At 48.7% G+C, this 22,884-nt stretch overlaps 1 protein-coding gene across 3 annotated transcripts in view; it reads left to right on the top strand.

Annotated features, from left to right (window-relative positions):
- Positions 1-19,213, top strand: part of LOC139388780 (splicing factor, suppressor of white-apricot homolog) — a 126,242-nt gene extending 107,029 nt beyond the window's left edge. For 2 of the 3 annotated variants that reach the window (XM_071135694.1, XM_071135695.1), the window contains exons 14-18: positions 4,175-4,497; positions 7,849-7,989; positions 8,496-8,642; positions 10,559-10,631; positions 18,360-19,213. In XM_071135694.1, coding sequence (XP_070991795.1) covers positions 4,175-4,497; positions 7,849-7,989; positions 8,496-8,642; positions 10,559-10,631; positions 18,360-18,425 — 750 coding nt within the window. In that variant the 3' untranslated portion in view covers positions 18,426-19,213. The remainder of the gene's footprint in view (positions 1-4,174; positions 4,498-7,848; positions 7,990-8,495; positions 8,643-10,558; positions 10,632-18,359) is intronic. The other variant, XM_071135697.1, reaches the window with a different exon arrangement.
- Positions 19,214-22,884: the final 3,671 nt, after the last annotated feature.

Raw genomic sequence — 22,884 nt, 5'->3', positions numbered from 1 at the left:
CCACAACGTGATGCTGCCACCCACGTGCTTCGCTTCTCCAGCATGCCAGTGATCATCAAAGGTGGGCATTTGCCCACTGAAGTCCGTTACGATGCCAAACAGCAGTCAGGTCAAGGCCCTGGTGAGGACGAGAGCATGCAGATGACCAAGCCTGAGACGGTATCCTTCGGTTGTGCAAACCCACAGTTTCATCAGCTGTCCGGGTGGCTGGTCTCAGATGATCCCGCAGGTAAAGAAGCCGGATGTGGAGGTCCTGGGCTGGTGTGGTTACACGTTGTGAGGCTGGTTGGACATACTGCCAAATTCTGTAAAACGATGTTGGAAGCGGGTTATGGTAGTGAAATGAACATTCAATTATCTGGCAACAGCTCTGGCGGGCATTCCTGCAGTCATCATGTCAATTGCATGCTCCCTCAAAACTTTGACTTCTGTGGCATTGTGTTTAAAACTGCACATTGAAGTGTCCTTATATTGTCTCCAGCACAAGGTGCACCTATGTAATGATTGTTCTGTTTAATAAACTTCTTGATATGCCACACCTGTCAGGTGTATGGATTCACTTGGCAAAGGAGAAATGGTAACTAACAGGGATGTAAACAAATTTGTGCGCAATATGTTTTTTGTGCGTATGGAACATTTCTGGGATCTTTTATTTCAGCTCTTGAACCATGGGACCAACACTTTACATTTTGCGTTTCTATTTTTGTTCAGAATAATTACCCGTTTGGAGGGCTGTTGAAATAGATTTCTCCCAGTCGGTTGTGGTAAATCCCCACTTCCATCTTGGTAACGAACGCACCAGTATACTGCCTCCTTCAGTGCCAGATACGCATTTGTGATTGTCATGAAGAGGGCGTGTTTCTAGCACCGTTCACCTCCCATTCCGGGGTAATGTGTCGAGGTGCCACTGTTAAGTAAGCGCACCACAGGGTGCATTTGCCAATTTATTGAAATTCATTTGGCTTTTGCTTGCTTATTTCGAGCAGGTACTACATGTTTGCTGAAATAGGTACAAGAGGAAAGTTTGTTACATGGCTTAAGCACTTTCACAAGGTGCTGCCTGAAACCCCCTATTCTCAATCACAGAGACTCATATCCACGGCTATAAACCAAAGACTATTCCAAAAACAGCCTACCTATCTTGTTTCTTTGGGTTTCCGTCTTGCTCCGGTATACTGAGGTGTTTTACGGCCTAAATGTGTCAACGTATTTGAGGTGTTGGCAGCTGCATAGTCTATTATCCACAAGTCGTTGTCCATCTCTGTCGTAATCTACTGGGAAGCCAAAATGTTCCCAAACTGTAAATTTAAACTAAGATTAGAATTTTTATTAACGTTAATGTTTTTTGAGCTCAGATTTAGTCACACAGCGTATGCATAGCCTATAGACCTTCTGTTTTCATTTTGTACATGTCTTTTTTTATGTATTCATTGTAGTTCACAGTGCGGACCAAACCGAGGTGCACTTACCAAACGGTTCGATATGAATACATGTACCATTACACCCCTACCATTCATGCTTTAAATGCTCAAAAGTCGTATTTTTTTAAAACTTTCAACGAGCATTTCTTATTTGTTCAGTCTGGGCGTGTTAGGGTATACTTTCATCCTGTTATAAACGTAACTTTATTTGTAGTTTTGTAGTCACCTTGATTCTTTTGGCCATCCTTTGTAAACTCTGTCTACTACAGCATCGGATACAGCGCTGTGAGTGTGGACGGCGGTTTTCTCGCCTTGTTTTCCCTGGCTATCACAGTTTGTGTTTATAGAGTTGTGTATCCATACTATCATCCTCCTCACATTCCACAGGGACGCTCCCAAACACACACACACAACTCTGAAACACCAGGAGAGCCGCAGCGTCGAGCCAATTATTGCTTCAGCCAATGTCTTGCTGTTGTAACGGAAGCCATCCCAGAGTTGGCCACAAGTGTGAATTATTGATTGATTACAGGACCAGATCTTCAGATTTAGTTCCGTTTCCTTGTAAACATATTGAGTCTGTCAAAGCCAGTTAATTAAAGCCTGTGAAGAGTGGATGGCAGAGCTTGAGCCGTTACTGGGTGGGATGTGTTGCAAAAAAGTGCAGGCAACGTTTTTGGTGCTTCAGAGTTATTGACGTGGCCCATATTACAGTATGACAACAGGCAAGGTGACCTGGAGCAGTTTGTTTGCACACCGAGAGTTGTGGATTCTGGCTACACTCTCTCTCTCTCTCTCTCTCATCGCCCTCTCTCTCTCTCATCATCCTCTCCCTTTCATCGACCTTCTCATTCGCCCTCTGTCCATTTCGCTCTCTCTTGTCCGCCCTCGCTCAAATGTTTTGCTCAATATCTGTCCCTCTGACACCCCCTCTCGCTCATGATTGACTGCGTTCCTCTTCCTCTCCATCCATCTCTCTCTTCTACTATCCCTCTCTCAAACACACTCTATCCATCTTCCTCCTCTTTCCGTGTCCTCTTCTCCCATACACTACATGTCTCTCCAGTGTGGAGGTGTGCTTCACAGAGGTCAGGCTACACTCTCTTCTCTCCCCATGGCTCTGGGGGATAAGCCTGCCTAAATGTCATTCTATTTTTAACCCAAAACCTCCTTGAAATATCCCCCCAGCCATCCTCCTCATTATCTGCCTTGAGCCACCGCAGCGTACCGCATCACACCGCAAAATACTGATACCCGAAAACTTTATCAAAGCCAATAACGCAGAGCCCTCTTCTCCTCTCTGCCCCTCTGCTCTGCCTCTCTGCTCTTATCCTCCTCTGCCTCTCTCCTCTCCTCCCCTGCCGTGCGCTTGAGCTGTCTAGAGCAGGTTGGGAGGGGGGGGGAACGTGGCTCTCTCGCTCGCTCCACGTGAGGGAAGAAGAGGAAAATAAGTAGTCCTGTTTCACTAGTAATTGGGACAGGGTAGGTTATAAATATGCTGTTAAGAGAAGACATTGTGTCCCGGTTAAGTCGAGGCTCCTGAGAGCTCATTTGACCCACTGTCGCCGGAGCTGAGTCTCTGCAGATACTGCGGCAAACTCTGACACACACACACTTATTTTTTTCTTTCTCTCTCTAACACACACATACACACTTTCTTGTTCCACATATGAACACTTCCATACCCAAAGTCTCCACTATTGCACACTCCCAACCCACTGTCTCTCTCCTCACGATGGCGAAGTGGAAGTTCGATGACGTGTGACGCTACATTGATTGATTGAGGCCCAATTGTGATATTGGATCCAGTGGTGGGCAGAAGACCTAATTTAACCAGACAGACACATACTGAAGTAATTAGAGCCACTTTCGTGCTGACAGTGGAGAAGGGCCAATTATGTTTTGTAAGCCAGGCAGGCAGGGCGCTAGCTATCAGGCTGCATTGTGTTGTGTAAGCAGCATCTTTTAATTAACAACGGAGTAAGTCTGAGGGAAGAACCACAACCAGAACCAGCTCACGGCGAGCAGTTATCATGACCCGAGGACAGAGCTAGGAGTGCACGGCCCCAGAACTATGACTTAACCTTTTACCTGGGTCGGTCGAGTTCACACGCAAGCACAAAATCATACAGACACGCACACACATACACACTCAACATTGATTGGAGACGCAGGCTGAATTTAGATAATGTCTCCCAGATCACCTTAAGCCTGTGGCTGCTCCTATTGATCCGTCGGCAGATGCACAAACACAGGAGGCGGCAGTTGTGAATCCTCCTCTCTCTCGCCTTCCCTCTCTCTCTCTCTCTCTCCTTCCCTCCCTCTCGCTCTCTCTCTCTCTCTCTCCTTCCCTCCCTCCCTCTCGCTCTCTCTCTCTCTCTCTCTCTCTCTCTCTCTCTCTCTCTCTCTCCTTCTCTCTCTCTCCTTCTCTCTCTCTCTCTCTCTCTCTCTCTCTCTCTCTCTCTCTCTCTCCTTCTCTCTCTCTCTCTCTCTCTCTCTCCTCCTCTCTCTCTCTCTCTCTCTCTCTCTCCTTCTCTCTCGCTCTCTCTCTCCTTCGCTCTCTCTCCTCAGCCCCCTCTGTCAGAGGGAAGAGTTCTGATTGGTTTGCATCAATCAATACGTTTGGTTTTTCTTGGACTGTTAAACTAGAAAATGCCCCAAGGTGCAGATGTATGTTTGTCATTAATGTGCCCCCTCCCCCCCTCTTCTTTCTTTCGCTAATTCCTCTTTCTCTCTCCTTCTCTCTACCCCAGCCACAGCTGCCAGAGGTCCCAGTGGCCCCCGTTGTCTCAGCCCCCCCTCATCTGGCTTCTAGAGCACATGTGTACCCAGCTGATCAAAGACCACATGACGTCAGCGCCTTCAAAAGCAAAGAGCCCCCCTCCTCCTCTTCCACCCTGCTGCTACCCTCTTCCTCCTCCACCTCCAGACGACCGGAGAAGAACCGGGACAGAGAGAAGGGCGACAGAGAGAAGAAGAAGAAGAAACGCAAGAAGCGGTCACGGTCGAGATCGCGCTCCCGGCCTAAAACCAAGCACGCCCTGCCAAGCGCGTACAGAATGGTCCGCAGGTCTAGGTGAGTGGTCCAACCCGTATTCCTCACAACAACCTGGTCCTATGGCTCTCTCATCACAACCATGGCATTTACAGTTGAATAGGTGTTGTCTTTACACATTGGGCAATAGAAGATGGCCTAAAGCTCAGATTTTTAAACATAATTCATCAAAGATAAAGGTGCTCTATTTATGAACCTACAGTAGCTGGTGCCTACTGCCTAATGAAGCAAGTAGCTTTCTGTCTGGCTGGCAGTATCAACTAGATTACTTTGTTGTGAAACTGAGAGTTTCATCCGTCTTCACTGCAATCTGTCGGCTTCCTCTCTCTGTAGTTTCCCGACGCCTCCACACGCTCTCCAAGTTTTCATCTTGAATTTTTTCATCTCTCTTTTGGAAATCACGGCCAATTGGCATTATCAGCGGCTGGAGTTGCTGTAATTACGTCGGCCTCATGGTGTCATCCTGACGAGCCTTAATGTAATTTCACTGAGATTTAATCGTTTCTGCCCGAGGTTTTAAATCACTTACAGTATGTGAATTAAAGGGCCTAGATTGAGAAGGGGGCATCCGCTGAGCCTCGTGTCAGATTGCAATCCTGTAATGTGCAAGCACGCCAAATTTCCTCCATTTTCTTTCGTATTTTTTTGCAGTGCAAGTCAAATGAAGAAAGAAAAAAATCTGGGCTGCGGCGAAATTTGAATGGAAGAGTGAAATGGATCCCTGATAATGACCAGTCACAGAATCAGTCAGCGTTTCTTTGTGTGTGTTGGGAGGCTGGAAGAGACAGTGAGCTCCTACTCTTTTTTTTTTTTTACAGCGTTGATGAAGATTCAGACTGCATCCCAAATCGATCCTATTCCCTACACAGTGCACTACTTTTGACCAGAGCCCCTATGGGTGTACTACATATTGAATAGGGTGACGTTTGGGACACAAGTGACGTTTTTTAGAATGAGGAGCATCTGAAAGGTTTAATCTGGTTCTACAGAGGGGAACCTCGGAGGGTTGTGCAGACATCAGCCCTGCCAATCACTCCCCATTTCAATCCCCAGCCTTTTAAAGGTCTCCCTTACTAACCTTGAGAAAGAGGTAATGGAGCCTTCCTGCAGGTGGCTGGCTGACTGGCTGCTTGTCTGTATTAGTGCATCCCAAATCGCTCCCTATTCCCTATGGCCGCTGGACAAAAGTAGTGCACTATATAGGGAATAGGGTGCCATTTGAGACGCAATCTCAATCTGTCTAGGTCTGACGACGGAATTAAATTGGCAGCTTACTCTGCTCGTGTCCCGGCTCCTCCTCACCAGTCTCTAGCAGCCCAATGGGCTCTCTCTCTCTCTCTCTCTCTCTCTCTCTCTCTCTCTCTCTCTCTCTCTGTCTCTCTGTCTCTCTGTCTCTCTGTCTCTCTGTCTCTCTGTCTCTCTGTCTCTCTGTCTCTCTGTCTCTCTCTGTCTCTCTCTGTCTCTCTCTGTCTCTCTCTGTCTCTCTCTGTCTCTCTCTGTCTCTCTCTGTCTCTCTCTGTCTCTCTCTGTCTCTCTCTGTCTCTCTCTGTCTCTCTCTGTCTCTCTCTGTCTCTCTCTGTCTCTCTCTGTCTCTGTCTCTCTCTGTCTCTCTCTCTCTGTCTCTCTCTCTCTGTCTCTCTGTCTCTCTCTGTCTCTCTCTGTCTCTCTCTCTGTCTCTCTCTCTGTCTGCGTGTGTGTGTGTGTCAGGGGAGGTTCCCCCTTGTTTACACATTAGCAGGACTGCTGCTCTCCATTAACTCAAGAGCTACTACTTTCCCACCTCTCTCTGTCTTTTTCTGTCTTTCTCATCCCCTTCTCTCTGTCCATCATTTGCATCCTGTCTCACAGTATCAGGGTCAGCCCTCTGACATTGTCTGTAGTCATTGACAGGCTTGTCATGCCCCCATCCTTAGCCCCTGTCCCCCTGTTCCACCCCTGGGTGTTTAATTTGGGCCCTTGGCCCCAGGGGCCAGTGTGAGGTCATTACCAGCAGAGTTTAGAGGCCCCTGTGGACCCATGAAGGGTCAACAACGTCCATACAGGACAGATAATGAGGGGGGGTGCAGGGAATGTCTACCTCGAATGTACAGTTGCCCTCAAATTGCACCCTTCCTCTGACAACTTCCCTTTTCCTCACTTTGTCATTTCTTCAGCCCCCTATAGCCAAGGATGACCCGTCTGTTTGTGTTTATCCTTGAGCAAATTTGGCTTTTGTCCAACGGTCCACTGTGTCCCCAGCTGCAAAGTACTTTTTAAACGGCTCCATTAGATAGAATTGTCATCGGTGTGTGGCCAGTTTGTGCGTGTGCATTAAAAGTGTGTATCTGTGCGAGAGTGTATCCAGACGTGCACGTACGCTAGTGTTCTCAAATAAACACTCATTTGTAGCTGGTCGGGGGGGGGGGGGGTGACATTTTAAATCAGGAGAAATTCAATTTAGTTTTTGTCACTTATTATTGCGAGAGTCATTTGGTGTCGTTATTGCCCTTGGCAGTGGGATGTGAAACGACTGAATCACCATGGTAATGGCTGTCCTATATTATATAGAGCTATGGCCCGGGGAGGACAGACAGGCAGTGAGGGATGTGAGGGATGGGCCCGGCCTGTACACAGTTACATCTCGTTCATCTATCAGGGCTAATGTGGCGAGTATTGACCAGACCGGGGCAATGACTGCCACCCCAGTGAGTTAAACCACTCTGCAGACACATTTACATAGTGGCCTTTACTACACAGATAATGACCCTGGCTCTACCCCTCCTTACTTGTAGGATAAAAAGGAGTGAGCATAGCTGGCGCGACGGATGGGTAGCATTATAAACCACTTTTGAAGTGAAAAGTGCTCAACTCTACTTTATAAGTGGATAACTCTATTTCGCATCTCTTTCCTCTGCCCTCTATCTCACTACGTTCACTAAGAGCAGCCCCGTGAACAGTACTCGGATTGGTAATGAAACTGAGAGGTGGCCACAGAGCACAGTAGTGGTCAGAGGGCTGGGGTGCATGGGACGTGGGAGGACGGGTCAGCCCCAGAGACCAGCTGCTGGTTTAAAGGAGTGTAAAAAGTTGGCAATTTCCCCTCTGCTTGAGTATTTCACACCCTCACTGGTTATTAGTTTCTCCTCAGTGCTCACCACTAGAGAAAAGACAGAGTTTTGCCCCAGGCACTGCGGAATATACTGCATATTTAATTTCCTTGTGTTGTTTAGAGTTTTCCTCTCTGTCCTTCCTTTCTCTCTCTGTGTCCTCTCTTCCCACCTCTCTCCTTCCTTCTCCCTGTGTCCCCTCTTCTCACCTCTCTCTTTCTCTCTCGTACTCTCTCTCCCATCTCTGTGTTCATATCCGTCTCTCACGCCCTGTGTCTGTCTGCAGGTCTCGCTCCAAGTCCCCTGGGAGGAGGGACCGAAGGGCTCACTCGTCCGAGAGGAGACGTGAGGAGAGGGAGCGCTACGGCACTGCCGCCTATCGCGTTGGCATCAGCCCCGCTCTGCCCAGGAGGCACTCCAGATCCAGGTAGGGCTGCTGGGATCCGTGGAAAAGCGTGTAACGGTGAAACCATGGAAACAGTGGGTCAATGCTGTGAGGGAATGGCTTTTCTGTATTCACTGTAGCAGTTTGAGCCACAGCAGCCCTGTGAATGCATTATAGGCCTCCTCACTCACTGTCTCTCTGTATCACTCAATCCATTACTTCCTTGAAAGGGTTCGGGGCAATTTCACCATGTACCGTGAGCTCCAAATGTATTGTGACAGTGACACTGATATTTGTGCGTAATGTATATTTGTGCCTCTTAACTTTCTCACGCGTCGTCATACAAGAAGTGCTATAATTTCTAAATGGTTCACCTGATATGGATGAAAATACCCTCAAATTAAAGCTGGCCGCCTGCACTTTAAGCTCATGGTCATTGTATCATTTCAAATCTAAAGTACTGGAGTACAGATCCAAAACATTTGTCACTGTCCCAATACTCACTGTATCTCTATCCATCCCTGTCTCCCTCCCTCCCTGTCTCCCAGGTCCCCTCATGAGAAGAGGAAGAGGAAGAGTTCTAAGGGCAAGCTCCCAACCAAGGGCTCTTCCTGTTCCCCCTCCTCGTACCCCAGAGGAGCCAAGAAGTCCCCCAGCGCCTCCCCTCCCACCAGCCCCACTTCCAGCCTCTCCAGGTAAAGCACCCCACCTCACCAGGCTGTTTATGCACTACCTCTGGGAAGGAAGGAAGGAGGGACGGAAGGACACGGCGTGCTACACTGAAGTGCTTTGGTTGAACATGTTACTCAACAATAGCACCTGACCAGGAATCCTTCACATCATTCAGTGCAGGCCATGCTAATGTAGGCTACCTATGAATGTATGTACATCGTCAAGTCTTTTGTCTGTAATGTTGGAACCCAGTAAGGCTAGCTGTCTCCTTTGGCGAATCAAATTAAACACCTGACCGAGCATATAATGCTGTGAATCAATGGCACTGTTGAATTTGCCAGATGGCATACACACTCAACTGTACCCCAGAATGAGAATTAATCTGTGAAATATTATACTTTCTAAAGACAAACAAGGCTATCAAACTGTCCCATAAGAAATAATAGGATTTATCAAAGCTGATTAACCAGAATTATATTTTTAAAAACTCTTGAGTTTTCACAAGTGTTTTGCAGTCGTGTTCCTTGCCTTAGCTGCGTCGCAAATGGCACCCTATTCCCTGTTTAGTGCACTTCTTTTGACCGGGGCCTGTAACGCTCTGGTCTAAAGTAGGGCACTATGTAGGGAGTAGGGGGCCATTTGGGATGTATATTAGTGTAAAGTAGTGCACTATGTAGGGAGCTGGGGCCATTTGGAACATAACCAGAGCGTTCTGAAGCTGAAGGATGGATTGGTTTGGCCAACATGACTGACCTGTTGAATGGAACATGAAATGTGTGGACGCACAGAATCACGTCTGCTCAGATTGGGGGGGGGGGGATATCTTTTGTACCCTAAATAATTTTCATTTGAATATGAATAAAACTTCTCTGAGGGGATATTGGAAAAACATTTTTTTTGCATGGTCATTCTATTGGAAGTTGCAAGGAGCTCCCGCTGCTTTTGTGATTTATTTATTCGTTTTTCGGCTGTTCTTGTCATGTGTGTTCCGACGAGTGGAACTTTGATGAGCAACTTCTGTTTCTTGAGAAAGGGTCTCTCTCTCCCTCCTCTCTCTCTCTCTCTCTCTCTCTCTCTCTCTCTCTCTCTCTCTCTCTCTCTCACTCTTTCTGCTTGTCTGTCCAGTTTTACAACACTCAGCAGGCAGTCCCCATGAATATTGTATAAAGACCTTTCATATACACATCCTCTCTTTCATCCATCTCTCCCTCTCTCTCCCCCACCTTCTCTTTCTCTCTCCCACTCTCTCCCCCACCTTCTCTTTCTCTCTCCCCCACCTTCTCTTTCTCTCTCCACCCACCTTCTCTTTCTCTCTCTCTCTCTCCCTATCTCTCTCTCTCCCCCCACCTTCTCTTTCTCTCGCCATCTCTCTCTACTCACCTTCTCTTTCTCTCTCCATCTCTCCCTATCTCTCTCTCCTCCACCTTCTCTTTCTCTCTCCATCTCTCCCTATTTCTCTCTCTCTCTCCCCCCACCTTCTCTTTCTCTCTCCATCTCTCTCTACTCACCTTCTCTTTCTCTCTCCATCTCTCCCTATCTCTCTCTCCCCATCTTCTCTTTCTCTCTCCATCTCTCCCCCCACCTTATCTTTCTCTCCATCTCTCCCTATCTCTCTCTCTCTCCACCCACCTTCTCTTTCTCTCTCTCTCTCCATCTCTCCCTATCTCTCTCTCTCTCCATCTCTCCCTATCTCTCTCTCTCTCCACCCACCTTCTCTTTCTCTCTCTCTCTCCATCTCTCCCTATCTCTCTCTCCTCCACCTTTTCTTTCTCTCTCTCTTTGCCCCTCTCTATTTGCCCCTCTCTCTTTGCCCCTCTCTCTCCCTCTCTCCTTTCCCCTTTCTCTCCCTCTCTTTGCCCCTCTCTCTCATTTCCCCTCTCTCTCCCTCTCTCTTTGCCCCATTCTTTGTCTCTTTCTCTCTCTCTCTCTCTCTTTTCAGGGACGGCTCGCAGGAGAAAGAGAAACAAGTGTCCACAGCCATCGTCTCCTCCATGCAGTCCAAAATCACTCAGGTATCTGCCTCTTCTTCACTCTCTCACTGTATGTACGTTAACATGAGCCCATACCTGCCTCTTCTTCACTCTCTCACTGTATGAACGTTAACAGGGGCCCATATTCACAAAGGTTTTCAGACTATGAGTGCTGATCGAGGATGAGGACCCATCTGTCCATATAATCTTATTCGAAGGGAAAAGCACAAAGCAAAGCGGTTCAGAATCGGCTCATTGTTCGCTGAGACACACGTATAGGGGCTGTGGTTCCAAGGACAGTCCAGCCCTCGTGGCAGCCGTATTATACAGAACACACTGCTCAGAGATTTCGATTCGCTGATCCCAGCAGCGATTACATGTTTCCATCGTCCAGCTCTGTGGGCTCAGAGCAGCTGATCTCTGTCCTCGGGTCACATTTGGCATCCCTCCTCTGTGGTCATTGAAGTGCATGTGGGAATGTTTTATTTGTTGTGTTTTGCTCCCTGTCCTGGTGTTTCTGTCTCTCTCTCTCTCTCTCTCTCACTTTTCTCCTGTCTTTGTGCCGCAACGGCAGCTGACAACTAGTTTACATTACAGAGGCGTTAATCTCCACGAGAGCGAAAAAGAGGATCAACTCTTCCCCAAAAGTCCTGAATTTGACATATAATCATATTGCGCAATCAGAGAGAGAGAGAGAGGGGTCCTGTCTCTGTCTCTGGGTAGGATCACACTTCCTGTTCAGCAACTGGGCTATGAGTCAGGAACAGGTAGTTTGTTATATTGGTAGTCTACGGGCAAAACCATACTGTAAAGGAGACCATTAGAGAGATCTATTGGAGTTTTATCAGCGTAGGTTTGAAATCACTTAAAAGCTTAAATACCAGCAGGGGGTGTGCAGACCCATGTGTTTCAATTTCATGTTGAAACGCTGCTTCCTTCGGTGGGATCTTTTAACCACCTCACACCTGTTGTACCACTTAATAAATACGCTGATCAATCCATATGGAATCCTCACGTTTGCTCTATGGTTTATTCCATGTCTTACTTTCAGGCTGTGAGAGCATTCCTTCTCCAATTGCACTAATGTCTGTCTTGGCGCATATCACAAAGCCATGCCTTCGCAGAACCCCTTTAGAGGTTTGAGCCCCTATCCTCTCCATCTGATGTTATGCATCAGTCCTGACTCATGAGGACCCTGCTGGGTCTGATAGATAGAGAGACCACCTCACAGCCTTTTGATTAGAACCAGCCCTGTCTGCCGGGGAGAATGCTGCGTTCATGCCCTGTCTGGATCAGCACTCGTGAGTGCTCATAAGAATTTGAGCCTCTACATGGTGCCAGGCTCAGCTAGGAGTGTGCTTTGGGGACCGTGTGTGTGCTTGCGTGTGCTTTCCTGTGTGGATTTTCTCTTCCTGTGTGTTTTCCTGTGTGGATATTTTTTATTTTATTTATTTCACCTTTATTTAACGAGGTAGGCTAGTTGAGAACAAGTTCTCATTTACAACTGCGACCTGGCCAAGATAAAGCATAGCAGTGTGAACAGACAACAACACAGAGTTACACATGGAGTAAACAATAAACAAGTCAATAACACAGTGGAAAATAAAAATAGAGTCTATATACATTGTGTGCAAAAGGCATGAGGAGGTAGGTGAATAATTACAATTTTGCAGATTAACACTGGAGTGATAAATGATCAGATGGTCATGTGCAGGTAGAGATACTGGTGTGCAAAAGAGCAGAAAAGTAAATAAATATAAACAGTATGGGGATGAGGTAGGTAAATTGGGTGGGCTATTTACAGATGGACTATGTACAGCTGCAGCGATCGGTTAGATAAGGCGGAGCTTTACCCAGCATGGACTTGTAGATGACCTGGAGCCAGTGGGTCTGGCGACGAATATGTAGTGAGGGCCAGCCGACTAGAGCATACAAGTCACAGTGGTGGGTGGTTTAAGGTGCTTTAGTAACAAAACGGATGGCACTGTGATAAACTGCATCCAGTTTTCTGAGTAGAGTATTGGAAGCTATTTTGTAGATGACATCGCCGAAGTCGGATCGGTAGGATAGTCAGTTTTACTAGGGTAAGTTTGGCGGCGTGAGTGAAGGAGGCTTTGTTGCGGAATAGAAAGCCGAATGATTGATTTTAGATATTCTCTTCCTGTGTGTTTTCCTGTGTGGATTTAATCTTCCAGTGTGTTTTCCTGTGTGTTTTCCTGTGTGGATTTTCTCTTCCTGTGTGTTTTCCTTTGCATGTTTGAGTCGATGGTCACTAATCACTCCATCCCCAAAACACCCTGTTAATTCTGATGTGATGTGTAAGAAGGGTGATGTCTTTGTGTGTGTGTTTAAGGTGATGTATGAGCTGAGCGACATGTCAGCGGTGTGATTTACAGGGGGGGGGGGGGTCGGGTCAGAGTGGCCTGTGTATTGTGGACAGAGAGAGCGAGACGCATAGGTCATATGAGTGGGTTAGGGAAATAGGGGAGGAAGGAGGAAAAGAGGGCATGGGAGAGAGTGGTTGAAACCTCTCCCTGGGCCTGCTCTGTATGAGGAAGTTTTCTGGAGGAGGATCTGAGGCACACAGTGAAAGTAAAGCTGACATCACCCAGCCATCTCTGAATGAAAATACCAGAGTAGCAGCACTGCTGTTTGGAACACCCACATTAGTTTTGTGCTCAGACATACATACGTACATCGTCCCTGGCCACTTAATGAACTGCCAGCCCCATCGGCGTGATGACTTTGGTTCATGATGATGCACTCAACAAATGTCATGTACTTTTGTTCATTGGAATAGCATTTTGGGGTGAATTCTGTACTCTGTTTTTCCTTCATTACGGAAGCTGGCTGAATGCGCTGTGTTTTTTAGAGAGAGAGCATAGAGTGTTCCCTCCATTACATTAGTCTGGTCTGCAGTCAGGAGAGGACCAGAGAGACACTGATAGAGGCAGCCTGACTGGCTGGTGGAGGCAGCCTGACTTGACTGGCTGGTGGAGGCAGCCTGACTTGACTGGCTGGTGGAGGCAGCCTGACTTGACTGGCTGGTGGAGGCAGCCTGACTTGACTGGCTGGTGGAGGCAGCCTGACTTGACTGACTGGTGGAGGCAACTTGACTTGACTGACTGGTGGAGGCAACTTGACTTGACTGACTGGTGGAGGCAACTTGACTGACTGGTGGAGGCAGCCTGACTTGACTGACTGGTGGAGGCAGCCTGACTTGACTGACTGGTGGAGGCAGCCTGACTTGACTGACTGGTGGAGGCAGCCTGACTTGACCGGCTGGTGGAGGCAGCCTGACTTGACCGGCTGGTGGAGGCAGCCTGACTTGACCGGCTGGTGGAGGCAGCCTGACTTGACCGGCTGGTGGAGGCAGCCTGACTTGACCGGCTGGTGGAGGCAGCCTGACTTGACCGGCTGGTGGAGGCAGCCTGACTTGACCGGCTGGTGGAGGCAGCCTGACTTGACCGGCTGGTGGAGGCAGCCTGACTTGACCGGCTGGTGGAGGCAGCCTGACTTGACCGGCTGGTGGAGGCAGCCTGACTTGACCGGCTGGTGGAGGCAGCCTGACTTGACCGGCTGGTGGAGGCAGCCTGACTTGACCGGCTGGTGGAGGCAGCCTGACTTGACCGGCTGGTGGAGGCAGCCTGACTTGACCGGCTGGTGGAGGCAGCCTGACTGGACCGGCTGGTGGAGGCAGCCTGACTGGACCGGCTGGTGGAGGCAGCCTGACTGGACCGGCTGGTGGAGGCAGCCTGACAGGGTATTAGTCTGGTCTGCAGTCAGGAGAGGACCACAGAGACACTGATAGGCAGCCTGACTAACTGGTAGAGGCAGCCCGACTGACTGGTGGAGGCAGCCCGACTGACTGGTGGAGGCAGCCCGACTGACTGGTGGAGGCAGCCCGACTGACTGGTGGAGGCAGCCCGACTGACTGGTGGAGGCAGCACGACTGACTGGTGGAGGCAGCCCGACTGACTGGTGGAGGCAGCCCGACTGACTGGTGGAGGCAGCCCGACTGACTGGTGGAGGCAGCCCGACTGACTGGTGGAGGCAGCCCGACTGACTGGTGGAGGCAGCCCGACTGACTGGTGGAGGCAGCCCGACTGACTGGTGGAGGCAGCCCGACTGACTGGTGGAGGCAGCCCGACTGACTGGTGGAGGCAGCCCGACTGACTGGTGGAGGCAGCCCGACTGACTGGTGGAGGCAGCCCGACTGACTGGTGGAGGCAGCCCGACTGACTGGTGGAGGCAGCCCGACTGACTGGTGGAGGCAGCCCGACTGACTGGTAGAGGCAGCCCGACTGACTGGTAGAGGCAGCTGGTGGACAGTCAGGCTGCCTGGCTGGTGGAGGCAGCCTGACAGGGTATTAGTCTGGTCTGCAGTCAGGAGAGGACCAGAGAGACACTGATAGGCAGCCTGACTAACTGGTAGAGGCAGCCTGACTGACTGGTGGAGGCAGCTGGTGGAAAGTCAGCCTGACTGACTGGTCGAGGCAGCCTGACTGGCTGGTGGAGGCAGCCTGACTGGCTGGTGGAGGCAGCCTGACTTGACTGACTGGTGGAGGCAACATGACTTGACTGACTGGTGGAGGCAACTTGACTTGACTGACTGGTGGAGGCAACTTGACTTGACTGACTGGTGGAGGCAACTTGACTTGACTGACTGGTGGAGGCAGCCTGACTTGACTGACTGGTGGAGGCAGCCTGACTTGACTGGCTGGTGGAGGCAGCCTGACTTGACTGGCTGGTGGAGGCAGCCTGACTGGACTGGCTGGTGGAGGCAGCCTGACTTGACTGGCTGGTGGAGGCAGCATGACTGGACTGGCTGGTGGAGGCAGCATGACTGGACTGGCTGGTGGAGGCAGCCTGACTGGACTGGCTGGTGGAGGCAGCCTGACTGGACTGGCTGGTGGAGGCAGCCTGACTGGACTGGCTGGTGGAGGCAGCCTGACTGGACTGGCTGGTGGAGGCAGCCTGACTGGACTGGCTGGTGGAGGCAGCCTGACTGGACCGGCTGGTGGAGGCAGCCTGACTGGACCGGCTGGTGGAGGCAGCCTGACTGGACCGGCTGGTGGAGGCAGCCTGACTGGACCGGCTGGTGGAGGCAGCCTGACTGGACCGGCTGGTGGAGGCAGCCTGACTGGACCGGCTGGTGGAGGCAGCCTGACTGGACCGGCTGGTGGAGGCAGCCTGACTTGACCGGCTGGTGGAGGCAGCCTGACTTGACCGGCTGGTGGAGGCAGCCAGTCGTTGAGATCGAGAAACGTATTGACAGAGATGGACACATTCAGAGTTAGAAGAGACTAACATGCAGGCTTGTAGAGATTCAAATAATGGAACGGTAGAGAGAATGGGACATGGACCGAGGCTAGATAACGACCCTTGACATGTAAAAATCAATACAGTGACCGTGGCAATGAATAGAGACCACTGAAGCTGTAGAAAACACCACAGTAACTCACCTCCATAGTGGACCTTGATGTGTAGAATTAATGCACCTTAATGTGTAGAATTCAGTCCAAAGAGAATGACTGCGGTGTAGGAGTGTCTCCAAATGGACTGACGGTAGTGAATGAAGGAATCTGATGGTGTAAACGAGTGAGTGGGTTTTGGCTGCAGTGGAGGCAGAGGGGTCCTGCCTGCAGCTATAGCCCATCTCTGTGAACGGCCTACAGTTGCCAGTGAGTGAGCTGGTATTTGGAGCGGGCCCCGATGTATGTAAGAGGAGCTGTTCCTCATTACAAACTGACCAGATGGACCTCTCGCTGCCGCACACACTTTTTACCCCTGGCACACAATCTGTGATCCCTCTATCACATACAATATCCCTCACCGCTCCCATACTCACTCCCCTTACACTTCACACTGATTAAAGTGTCAGCGTCCCTTCCTCTCTCTTTCGTTCACAAGGCTCTGGAAGCCAGTCCACTCGTCCCCCTCTCGTCCTTGATACTGTAATGTGAGCTCTTGTGCTCTGCCTCCCCTCGTCTCCTCTTCTTTTCATTCTCCTCCGAGAGCTTGCCTGCTCTGCCAGCTCTGTCTGCTTTCTCTGCCACTCCTGAGGGATCTTCCTCTCTCTGCCTCCTCTCACTCAGCACTCTCTCACTCATCCCCAGGCTCGTGATGAACCTTTCTCCCTCTCTCTCTGCTCATGGAGCCCATTCATTCTCCCAGCACTGCTGGAGGTGAGAGGTGGTTGGTGTGAGGCTGAGCTCTCCTTCTGGGGACTGTGCCGGTTGGTGAGACGGTCCTCTACAGAAAAGGGTTTCTCTATGCTCCTTTTAGACCTTGTCTGCATCCGAAATCTCAGTGCCAGGCTCAGCTATGGGTGACCGTGTGTGTGCTTCCGTTTTCCTGTGTGTATTTTGTCTTCGTGTGTTTACTTTGCATGTGTGAGTCGGCGTTCACGAACCACTCCATCCCCAAAACACCTATGTTAATTCCGACGTGATCTTGTGGGTGCGCATGCACATGACATGTTGTGACAGCAGCTTGTCAGCGGTGTGATTAGGGCTGTTAATTACAGTAGGCTGACAGAAGAGCTGATGGCTAGCCAGTACCAGGGTAGTATAGGGCAGAGTAGGACATTATCCAGGCTTAGCAGGACTTGATCCAGGCTTAGCCCTCCTCTTTCTCCTGATGCCAAAGATCAAAGTGCTCTTAGTCAGAAACATCCCCCTGGAGGACTCTATGGACCCCTTCCAACCACATTGCCAGGCTCCCTCTTTCCTGCTGTCTTTTACACACCCTTTACTCGTTCTCTCAGACTCTCTCTGACTCGTACGTTTGTCTTTGACACTTTCCCGCCTTCTCTTACACTCACACATACTTAAAACACAGCTCTCTCATCAGTACGCAGAGTCAGGCGCTAGACGTCCCTGAGAGAGAGACACTTAGAGGCTTCAGGACCAGCCCTGTCTAAAGCCCCACTCTCACATAATTTACCTCCGACATTAACACCATTATTCATAACGCCTTTTTGTTTGTCCCTCTATCTCAAATTCCTGCACCTCCTTCCCGCTGTTTTAACAGTGGCTGGCCAGGTTGTACTCCCCTCAACGACCCAGACCACCACCACTGCTTTCACTCTGATGTGTCCCTCCGTCTCTCTGTGCGTGTGCTCTTGCTTTCTCACTCGGGAGTTTGTTTTACGACTGATATGGAGCAGGGCTTTATTTGACTTTGTGGCTCAATATCTCCGTCAGCCACAGGAGAAGGAGGAGGGGGAGAACAGCCGGAGAAGAGGAGGAGACATAGCGATAGACAATACATGCCCCACATCACCCCTGAGCAAGGAGAAGATTCTATGACAAGTGGCCTGTTCAGCGGCTTGATTATCTCCCCTATTTGATGTGTATTCTCCGGGTTGGATTGTGTTCAGATTGGGACTGCTTACCTAATAAGGAGTGGATCTGAGGGCCTTCTGTTGCAGGGAGGAGAGAAGCCATCCCACAGCCCACTGTCATAAATAGTCAGGAATACATTAAGCTGTCCTAGTTGAAAGATAACCCCAGGGAGAGGCAGGGAGGAAGATTTGTGTTTGTGTTGAATTGTGATGGTGGGGGAATGCTCTCTGAGAGAGTAGACAATTTTGCGTGCATCAGTATTTGATCCAGATTATATGACTGTAGGCTTCTTAATCAAGACGTTTCCTCTGGTCCTCATTATTGGTCTTTTATATGGCACACTCTCACTCACTCTTTCCCCTCCCTCTCCTTGTGTCTGTTTCTCTCTCCTCTCATCCCCCTCTCCCCTTCTCCTTTTCAGGATCTGATGGCCAAAGTACGTGCCATGCTGGCTTCCTCGAAGACCTCCCAGCCCAACACTCCCTGAAGAGGCGTGGCTTTCTAGCAGCTGGTTGGAAAAGGGGTGGAGCTTTACCACGTCTGCCTCTCCATGACGACAGCCTCCAGCTAAAGGCCCTCGGCCAGTCAGCAGGCAGAGTCTTTGTGCGCAACCGCGTTTTGCCTCTTCAGCTTTTATCTTCCTCTCATTTTTTTTATTTGACTTTGATACTTAATTGGTTGAGTTTATCTACAGTGTATTCTAAACGGCAGTAGATGTAAAGGATTTTCTGCAACTGAGAGCAGTGTAGATTAGCTCCTAAATCAACTAAATGGGTCTGTTCTACCTGTCGAGAGAGAGCCTGCGTCACAGCAATGGTCACGTAGCCTGAGAAAGTTTGGACACCTCTGTTCCCGACATATGTTATTCACACGAATAAAGACAACAGAGCATCAAAGCGCGGAAATAATTCATGCAGAACCTTGCATCTTTCAACAACAACAAAAATATATAATTTTCTGGAAAGTGATGGAGATTGTTGCGACATAATTGCTCAGCTGCCAGAGGGCCTAAAGCATATCCTTCTGTGAAGGATTGTTACGTTTATTTCTTTCTCACACTTTCTCTCTCCATCTCCTTTTGTTTTCCTCTTTCTCTCCATTGCTCTTTCTCTTACTTTGCCAGGTCAGTTTTAAGGCTGGGGTCTTTGGTTGTCAGTCCCTGTTGTCACTCAGTTCCAGTGTGCTGTCTTCAATTTGTGTTTCTAAGTTTGTACAGGGCTGATTGGGAGTCTGCTTTCTAACACAAACTATCAATAAAGTTTGAACGATGATGTAGCACGGTGTTGTGTTCTTCATGGTTGGAGACTGGCTGGTACAGAAAGGCCAGGGGTCAGCTTCCCACTCATTTTAAATCAATTCATCTCGATAATGAATTATTGGTCAGAAATTAATGAGCATATAATGCCATAACATAAATAGATTAAATAAATATACACTCAAATGCTCCCTCTTTTAAGGACAAAGCAGACCATGCGGACGAACGGTTAACAGCGGAGCCAGCGGGGAGCCATCTTATCGCCTCTGATCACAGAACATCAAGCTTCTTTTTATTTCCAGACGATTAAATGTTTAATTGCCACATTCGTCGCCACCTAGCATGTGAACTACTGCGCATGGCCGATGTTCGGTATGGTGTCTTTTCCTTTAGTACCTTTTTAAGCTAAAGCCCACGGTTTAGACTGTCGGTGGCTGAAGAACGGGTTAGACTGTCGGTGGCTGAAGAACGGGTTAGACTGTCGGTGGCTGAAGAACGGGTTAGACTGTCGGTGGCTGAAGAACGGGTTAGACTGTCGGTGGCTGAAGAACGGGTTAGACTGTCGGTGGCTGAAGAACGGGTTAGACTGTCGGTGGCTGAAGAACGGGTTAGACTGTCGGTGGCTGAAGAACGGGTTAGACTGTCGGTGGCTGAAGAACGGTTTAGACTGTCGGTGGCTGATGAACGGGTTAGACTGTCGGTGGCTGAAGAACGGGTTAGACTGTCGGTGGCTGAAGAACGGGTTAGACTGTCGGTGGCTGAAGAACGGGTTAGACTGTCGGTGGCTGAAGAACGGTTTAGACTGTCGGTGGCTGAAGAACGGGTTAGACTGTCGGTGGCTGAAGAACGGGTTAGACTGTCGGTGGCTGAAGAACGGTTTAGACTGTCGGTGGCTAAAGAACGGTTTAGACTGTCGGTGGCTGAAGAACGGGTTAGACTGTCGGTGGCTGAAGAACGGGTTAGACTGTCGGTGGCTGAAGAACGGTTTAGACTGTCGGTGGCTGAAGAACGGGTTAGACTGTCGGTGGCTGAAGAACGGGTTAGACTGTCGGTGGCTGATGAACGGTTTAGACTGTCGGTGGCTGAAGAACGGGTTAGACTGTCGGTGGCTGAAGAACGGGTTAGACTGTCGGTGGCTGAAGAACGGGTTAGACTGTCGGTGGCTGAAGAACGGGTTAGACTGTCCAGTTATTCGGGTATACAGTTACCAGGGCATAAATAATGAGGGAGCAGTCTCATGTTCAGAGCACAGGGACACTCCTTTCTGTCTCTCTCTCACACACACATGCATCTGAGCAGGTTTATCGTGCCAGCCCTGGGATGACGGACCAGATCTGTGTGTCCCAGCAGGGGACAGAGCTGGGGGCCGTGTCTGTCACGCTCTACTGTGTCATCATCCCACTGAGGCCCTGGCCCAGCCTCACACACACACACATAGCAGCAACAGTATATACATACACTATTTATCCACTGTCATTTTAACCATACACACTGTATTCATCCACTGTCATTCTGACTATACGCACTGTATTCATCCACTGTCATTCTGACTATACGCACTGTATTCATCCACTGTCATTCTGACTATACACACTGTATTCATCCACTGTCATTCTGACTATACGCACTGTATTCATCCACTGTCATTCTGACTATACGCACTGTATTCATCCACTGTCATTCTGACTATACGCACTGTATTCATCCACTGTCATTCTGACTATACACACTGTATTCTTCCATTGTCATTCTGACTACGTGCTGTATTCATCCACTGTCATTCTGACTATACACATCCACTGTCATTCTGACTATACACACTGTATTCTTCCATTGTCATTCTGACTATACGCACTGTATTCATCCACTGTCATTCTGACTATACACATCCACTGTCATTCTGACTATACACATCGTATTCATCCACTGTCATTCTGACTATACACATCCACTGTCATTCTGACTATACACATCCACTGTCATTCTGACTATACATATCCACTGTCATTCTGACTATACACATCCACTGTCATTCTGACTATACACATCCACTGGCATTCTGACTATACACATCCACTGGCATTCTGACTATACACATCCACTGGCATTCTGACTATACACATCCACTGGCATTCTGACTATACACATCCACTGGCATTCTGACTATACACATCCACTGGCATTCTGACTATACACATCCACTGGCATTCTGACTGTACACATCCACTGGCATTCTGACTGTACACATCCACTGTCATTCTGACTGTACACACTGTATTCATCCACTGTCATTCTGACTATACGCGCTGTATTCATCCACTGTCATTCTGACTATACGCACTGTATTCATCCACTGTCATTCTGACTATACGCACTGTATTCATCCACTGTCATTCTGACTATACGCACTGTATTCATCCACTGTCATTCTGACTATACGCACTGTATTCATCCACTGTCATTCTGACTATACGCACTGTATTCATCCACTGTCATTCTGACTATACGCACTGTATTCATCCACTGTCATTCTGACTATACACATCCACTGTCATTCTGACTGTACACACTGTATTCATCCACTGTCATTATGACTATACGCACTGTATTCATCCACTGTCATTATGACTATACGCACTGTATTCATCCACTGTCATTCTGACTATACACACTGTATTCATCCACTGTCATTCTGACTATACGCACTGTATTCATCCACTGTCATTCTGACTATACACACTGTATTCATCCACTGTCATTCTGACTATACACACTGTATTCATCCACTGTCATTCAGACTAGACGCATCCACTGTCATTCTGACTATATGCACTGTATTCATCCACTGTCATTCTGACTATACGAACTGTATTCATCCACTGTCATTCTGACTATACGCACTGTATTCATCCACTGTCATTCTGACTATACGCACTGTATTCATCCACTGTCATTCTGACTATACGCACTGTATTCATCCACTGTCATTCTGACTATACGCACTGTATTCATCCACTGTCATTCTGACTATACGCACTGTATTCATCCACTCTGTCTTTTGTTCACTCACTCCTTGAAATTGCATGTCCCCTTGGTTTTCCTTGGCGTCATTATTCGAATTGAGGGGGAAATATTGCTGACCTTTAACAAAAAGCTTTAGCAGTTTAATACTGCTGGAAGCAAACAATGTTTTGCAGCCGGTCTGCTTTATTCCCAGTACAATGGGGCTTTGTGGCATATGGCACATACTGAGAGGTTTTTATCGATGATTTGCCTTTTCAGCACAGCTAATTATTAATTTCACTCTATTTTCTGTACTCTTACCGACTAATGCACAATGGTCTAATTACAACAGTTAAGACATCTGCGCCAAACATTTTTCCTAGTGGAAATCGAAGGCGTTTATAAAATAACAGTTTGTCTGCCTATGATTGCATCAATCACTGAAATAAAGGTGTATTACTCTATACAGAATGTATGAGCTGACTAAACAGGATTTTGGGTGCTCATTATATGCATCTGCTTGTGGTTTGCTCTTACTGCGTGTCTGTGTGTTGAAAATAGACCTTATTTGATTATTATTCCTTTCTGTCCATATGGACAGCTGCACTGGCTTTGGCAATACAGAGGAGCGACGCTCTAGACATCTTTCACTGGATAATTGTCCAGGACCGACCTCTGAGAAAAAGAT

Source organism: Oncorhynchus clarkii, chromosome 29 (assembly GCF_045791955.1).
Source record: "Oncorhynchus clarkii lewisi isolate Uvic-CL-2024 chromosome 29, UVic_Ocla_1.0, whole genome shotgun sequence".
Taxonomy (NCBI): domain Eukaryota; kingdom Metazoa; phylum Chordata; class Actinopteri; order Salmoniformes; family Salmonidae; genus Oncorhynchus; species Oncorhynchus clarkii.
Note: the sequence above shows the minus strand (reverse complement) of the source record. Positions and strands in the feature narration are given on the sequence as shown.